Below are 6,901 nucleotides of genomic sequence, written 5' to 3'. Positions count from 1 at the left end.
AACCTCATGAAAGACTAATCATAGGCATTAAAATAAAACTATGAACCCCTTACAAACTAAGCTTTATTTTTTTTCTATAAGTACAAGTTCTACTGTTTAAATGAGGTCAATATGCTAAAAAAATATCGCAAATATTGCGGCAAATTATGCTAGGTCGGAAGTGCAGCAGGCTTTGATTATGGTGTCACATATTTTAATGATTAACTTATTATTTATAGCTTATTATACTTAACCCCCGTGTTTCATTTCTTGTTAAATACGATCAAAATGCTCAAAATAGTAGGCATTTTTAGCGTTTTGATCGTTTTTAACATCAAATGGAACGCGGGATATAAGTTAGAAACTCTTATCACTGGTCTAATGGTAGGCAAAATCATTTCTGTAGTAGGCATGCAAGTTATTGCAAACATGGATGTATGATAAGCCGACATAATATATAATATGGAATATCAAGTTTTTCACTATTCTAAGACTTAAAAATATAATGTCTGTAGGTCTGGGAAACTGTTTTTTAAAATAAATTTTCTTTTCGGACGCGCTAAAAAGACTTGTAGATGAATTATGAAACATCAACTTGGATTATTTTCAATAGACTGCCAAGAGCCTTTTGGCTTGTGATGGCTTTTGAAACAAATGCCGCCACATGTTAAGTATTGTTGACAGTTGCATTATTATACAGAGTTCACTCTTATAATCAGTCAAAAGGTCATTTAAATATTGTATGTGCCTATCAAGCCTCATAAGATCACCCGTGGTCGCGACAGCAATAGAATAACAATAGATTTCCAAGAATCCACGATCGAAGGATTAAGAAGTACTGCTGAAATATTAATGCTTCAACTCCCAAGCGGTCACATTCTACCCTGATAACAATAGATTTTCACGATCGAGGGATTAAAGTAGACAAACTATTGTAACTGAAGCAAATTCTTCCAAAACATTTATGATTCAACATCACCATTAGACCTGAAGGACAAACAATTAGTATCCACTTCAAAATAAAACTAGTAATTATAACGGATGTCCTAACATTTTTATTTCACTTTGCACTTCCTCGTACAGGTCCTTATAATCTTCGTGCTCTTTAACAAGTACCATTATGCATCCTCTCATGGTACCCATGGCGGAACCGATATCTTTCCGACTGGGAGTGTAGCAGTATGGAACGTCTTTCTCCTCACAAACTGCCGGCAGATGACACATGATCTCTATCGGTGAGATATCTCCAGCGAAGAATACTAATCTGAAATTGAAATGTTTTATCAGTTAAAGTTGTGTACGGTACTCCTTTTTAAATAACTTATAAATTCTTAAGACTTAGTAGGAGTGATTGAGATGTTTTTGTAAAATATGGAATTATGGCCTTTAGAGACATATTTTGATAAACAGTTTTACTTGTAATAAAGCACACTGACACACTACATTTTTTACTATCTTAAAAGTAGAAACAGATCATAATACTATTGAAAATTATATATGATAGCCATTCATCCAACCAATCTTGATTGGTTTATATTTTCTAAGACATTAATGGAAATAACAACATTATGAAAAAAAGATTAGATATTTTGATTGGAAATTCTTAGCTCTTTTACATTCTAACCTTAAAATAAACACTTACCCTTTTTCGCCTAATCTAAGTTGCTTCTGTACTATTTTCAGTCCATTTCTTATATAATTCTTGTGGCTACTGGATTTCTTAATGAGTTTGTATATTTTCTTGCTGAGTTTCTTGGGGGCCATGGGTTTGGCAATGATGCTGCAATGTTCTACCTTATCATCGTAACTTTGTGGTTCGGTTTTTACACTAACGTCGGCATCTTCTTGTTGTTCAACGGGCTCTTGCTTTACTTTACCCATTTTATTGATAATTAAATAAAAATAAAATAATGCTGTTCCTAATAGCACGTGTTTTTTAACCAAACAAATCGTATCAACAACGCGGCTGTCAAGTGTCAAATACAAAAATCAAAATGATTTCTCATCTGACATTGACATTTGACAAATAACAATTGACAACTATATTTTTTATACATACTTTGCAGCCTGCATACAGCCTGCATGGCCAGCTGGCAACGACACCATTCACTATTCTGCATAAGCCGGCGGACGGCAAGGCGGCCTGCCGTGAATGGGCCCCTTTAGATTGATTTGAAAGGGACAAGCATAGATAAAGTATTATAGTATAATAGATGTAGTCTTAGCCCGTCATCGCGTGGCCATTTTGTGCTTATTTTCATACAAGTAGTGTGTGTATATTTTTTTGAATATTTCTATTTGTCGCTTATTTCGAAGCACATTATGATACAGAAAAGAAAGTCAATTAGTTCATGATATCGATTAACTATAGTTCAAGTGATGAGAATCCGTAAACACACGTAAAAAGCTATGCAATTTTTATAGCCAAATTATTAATTGATGTGACATTTTTAGGGCTAATGCCTTATATAGCACGAATAAGGGATTAATAAACTTATAAATTATCTTTTTAGCTTACAAAAATACCGATTGAAAAGCCCAAAAAACGTTGTTCAAAACTTACGTATTTAATGCTAAATCCACGTGTTTGAGGCATTCTTTGGCCATTCTTATGGTTTATTATTTAGCGGAACCACAAAACTCAACAATATCTAGCATTAAATGTTCACTAAAAACCTTTATTGACACTTTTATTACATGAAATATGCAGACCGACTCCTTTGTTATGTTCTAGTAAGTAGGACATAACATTACACGCTTTTGACGCTTATACACCGATATAAGGCTCTCTCCAGTCTATAGTACCTCAATGGGGACATGAGTCATTCAGAGTCATGCCACTACGTGTTGCCACTTTTTAATTTCTTCACTTTTTTGACAGACTATACCCCGGAGAAACAGCACAAAGTCAAAATATTATGTTAACAATACAAATTGCGCACGCGGCACGACATAATTACTTTTAATTTCAGTATTTTATAGAAAACATTATTATGTACGTAAAAGACTATAATAGATCTATATAATATTTACGTTCTCTGTTCTGTAGAACGTTGTCATAGCAACATAATTAATCAAAATAGACCAGTAAAATGTCAAATCTTAAGACGAAATATTATTGTATTTGAATAATTTGATAATTTTCAATTTTCATCAAAATGGTAAGTTTCGAATTAAAAAATTTATTAAGTATTGCTTTACATCGGCTAGGGTGACCATACTGGTTCAAATTTAAGGACACTTATCGTTCATGACGTTGGAAAAAAACTAATGCATGGGTGTTTTTATATTTCAGGGGCTGCTTAACATACTCAGAAAATTGAGGTCTAATCCCGAAAAGGAGTTAAGGTTACTTCTTTTGGGCTTAGACAACGCCGGGAAAACCACTTTACTCAAGCAACTAGCATCAGAAGACATCAACCATGTGACTCCCACTGCCGGTTTCAATATAAAATCGGTTTTATCAAACGGTTTCAAACTGAACGTATGGGATATAGGTGGACAGAGGAAAATACGTCCATATTGGAGAAACTATTTTGAAAACACTGATATTTTGGTATGTGTTGATCCAGAGTATTCCAGTGCATATAGTACCAGTTATTAACGTATAGTGACCGCAACTTCGTTGCGCAGAAATTCATATACCGCGCGGGGACCGTAAACTTATAAAATAATTATTCAGAATATAAAAATATTATGATAAAAAGCGAGAAATTTGGTTTTCAGATTTACGTGGTGGATTGCTCTGATCATCAAAGACTGCAGGAGACGGCCCAGGAGTTAGCGGAGTTGTTACAAGATGAAAAACTGGTTGGTGTCCCACTTTTAGTGTATGCAAACAAACAAGATCTCGCTACAGGTAAGATATTTTGATGTTTTTAAATCAAAATTCTTTAGGCGAATTGTGAGCAATATTTGAACGATGTGGATTTTAAAGGATGAACGAACTTTTACTTCTGCTTCATGAAATAAAGTGTGTCATATTTTATTTAGATACATGTGCATTGTGCAGGCTGCTCAAAAATTTCTCGAAAATTCTCTGATTTCTATTGGAAAATGAGTAAGATATTAGAGAATAGATGACGCCAGCACTATAGACATAACTACCAGTAGTTCGACTGCAAAGAAACGGACAGGTTTCAATATCTGTCAAATTCGTCGGGTTTCACTAGGATTTACGAATGGATTGTGCCTCGCGCTGGCTGATATAATTTATTTTTAAATATTTTAAATATTTTAAATATTTAAAAATAAATTTTTTAATATTTTAAATATTTCAAAATTGGATTCTGACAATTTTAATCGCATGTGCCAAAACACAAAGAACAAAACGACCAAAGAGGAACACGTTCATCGAATATGTCACATTTTTAAATTCGTAGGTAACAAGCTAACAACCCTAGCGACGATTTTCGTCATAATACGTCAAATTTAAAAATTTCAACATCAGTTGTAAGTCGGCATACCCTATCATTCTGTCTACTCTGACGCCAGCGACTCGCGCCAAAATTCGTTTATCGCGCGTGAACCGTACATTTTTCCGGGATAAAAAGTATCCTATGTCCTTTCCCGGGATTCAAAGTATCACTATAGTCTATACCCGGGGTCGGCAAGTGATTTTAGGTGGGGCCCGGGTACTGTAGGAAAATTTTGACGAGGTCCAGAAAAAAATACAGTTGTCATAAATAGCTTAAAAATATCATTTTAATTGATAAAGGTATACGTATACCTTATCCATGTATTCATTGATACTTGGTATAAAATACATTACTTAAAATATTTCACGGTCCGAGATTCGACCTTTCTGTTGTCTGTCCGCCTGTTGCCTACCGCTGGTCTATACCAAAATGCAGCAAAATCGGTATTGGTTCGGGCGTGACGCAGACACGATAGACACACTTTCGCGTTTTTAATGGGTATGGGTAAAAGTGTCAATGTGTCTATCTATCTCTTTCTCGCTAAATGAAATATAATATTGACTTTGTATGCAATACCTGTTATATTATGTCACGTATACACTGTACATTACCACTAGACATCGGATTATAATATGCACGATCAAAGTGCCGAAATATGCAGGCAAATATGCACGAAAATGGCCAAAATATGCACAAAATATGCTCAATCAAAGTCACTTATTATTATTAAAATTTATTCTTTTTGGAAGAGTTTTCCGGTGTTTCCCATAATAAATGCGCTAATTTCCATTTTTTTCCTCCTTTCCGATTGCAATCTGTGCTCATGGAAGTTGATTACCTACTTTATTCCATTTTTTTCGAATGTTACCAAGTACAAAGAAACATTTTGTTTCTAGTCTTGAAACGGGCGGGCGCGGGACTACACATTTGAAGTATTTTGATCTATCGTACCTCTGTTTCGTGGCCTTGGTGTGTATTATAGCTAGCTAGTTTGGAGACTACGAGGGCATAATATGGCCGAAATATTATGCACTATCAACGATAAATTGCCAAATTTTGCATTTGCATATGCAAATATTATGCAAATGCATATAATCCGATGTCTAATTACCACTATTACCTTCATTCTCTTTATGCTTTTTTTCAGCTCTCCCAGCGAGTGAAATAGCACAGCACTTAGGCCTGCACCTGATTAGAGATAGGACGTGGCAAATTCAAGCTTGTGTGGCCACGGACGGAACTGGTATTAAGGTAAATCCTATTTTTATGCTGTCCTCCTTAATAGTAAACATTCACACGACAATCTTTTCTCGTTATTCTGTAACATTGGAAAAGGTGTTGGTAGACATAATAATTATTACAATTAAAGCTTTGCAATATCTATAATAAAAAAAATACGTGAGATAAGCACTCGGGAACTGCCGCGGTAAAGTTATTGCATAGCATTTTTATCAACTTGTGCAATTATAATTTGCATACGTCCAGTCGCACGCATACAAAGTACAACGTGCCGAAGTCTGGCAACGCCGCACTTGTCTCTCAAGCAACTTTTCTAATTCATTAGACAGGGACAAAACTTTATAAAGCGTCATATCGACAAAGTTGGCAGCTTGGCCCTTTACTTAAAGTCTTGTAAGTACGCGAAATAGTTAAACATAAAGTAACCGCCACGACTGCAGACGTGGGAGGACTTAAACATATTGTGTGCACGATTTTAAGGCGCTGTTATTTTCATAGTGCGCCTGATCTAACGGCAACTTAACTATTTAATAAAGAAACAATAATTTCACATTTCAGGACGGGATGGAGTGGGTTTGTAAGAACATTCCAGTCAAGAAAGAAAAATAATAATACTGTCAAAAACATAGGGCTACCACATATCGGAATAGTTTCGGACATTTTCTATAATAACATAATGTTATTCACTTATGAAATAATAACATTTGCGTTTCTAAGAATATAAATCGTTATTTAACAAGCACATTTACTTTAAATATGAAATGTCAGCAAAGGCAAAGGGAAATTGTGAGAAAGCACACGAGTACGACGCCTAAAAATGAGTTTAAATAGATATCTCAGAGTGTCTGATATAAATTATACATTTTTATATTTTTACTAGTAAGTTAAACTGTACATGTTTTTTTCTTTTAATTTTAAATGTTATGGTTGATGTTTCACACATGTGTATTATAAAATTTGCATTCACATATTTCTAGATTTCAATATTGTAAATTGAAATTCTAAAGAAATACGCTACTTTGTTTGTATTCACATATTTCTAGATTTCAATATTGTGTGACATAATTCTAAACGAATTCGATTCCTTACAATATCGTTAAACAAATTTATTTTCTTCGTATCTAATTTGAATAAACTGCGTTTTATTATTTTCCATTGAAAATACTTCTTGAAGTCTTGATATAATGCTGATATTTACGGGTAAATAATAATAACTAAATCGGAAACCATTAGGCACAATCATATTTTTATTAGAGTAGTATTAT

At 34.1% G+C, this 6,901-nt stretch overlaps 2 protein-coding genes across 2 annotated transcripts; one reads left to right on the top strand and one right to left on the bottom strand.

The window, feature by feature from the left end:
* Positions 1–883: 883 nt before the first annotated feature.
* LOC121737612 (H/ACA ribonucleoprotein complex subunit 2-like protein) lies at positions 884–1,957 on the bottom strand. Its single transcript, XM_042129273.1, has 2 exons — positions 1,622–1,957; positions 884–1,243 (listed from the first exon to the last, which is right to left on the bottom strand). Exons 1-2 carry the CDS (start codon positions 1,858–1,860, stop codon positions 1,012–1,014), a joined length of 471 nt encoding a protein of 156 aa, XP_041985207.1. The 5' UTR covers positions 1,861–1,957; the 3' UTR covers positions 884–1,011.
* Positions 1,958–3,125: 1,168 nt separating this feature from the next.
* On the top strand, positions 3,126–6,520 carry LOC121737658 (ADP-ribosylation factor-like protein 3). Its single transcript, XM_042129324.1, has 5 exons — positions 3,126–3,140; positions 3,275–3,535; positions 3,706–3,838; positions 5,545–5,648; positions 6,195–6,520. The coding sequence occupies exons 1-5, from the start codon at positions 3,138–3,140 to the stop codon at positions 6,243–6,245; spliced, it is 552 nt and encodes a 183-aa protein (XP_041985258.1). The 5' UTR covers positions 3,126–3,137; the 3' UTR covers positions 6,246–6,520.
* The last annotated feature ends 381 nt before the right edge of the window (positions 6,521–6,901 follow it).

Source organism: Aricia agestis, chromosome 21, assembly GCF_905147365.1.
Source record: "Aricia agestis chromosome 21, ilAriAges1.1, whole genome shotgun sequence".
In the NCBI taxonomy this organism is placed as follows: Eukaryota; Metazoa; Arthropoda; class Insecta; order Lepidoptera; family Lycaenidae; genus Aricia; species Aricia agestis.
Note: the sequence above shows the minus strand (reverse complement) of the source record. Positions and strands in the feature narration are given on the sequence as shown.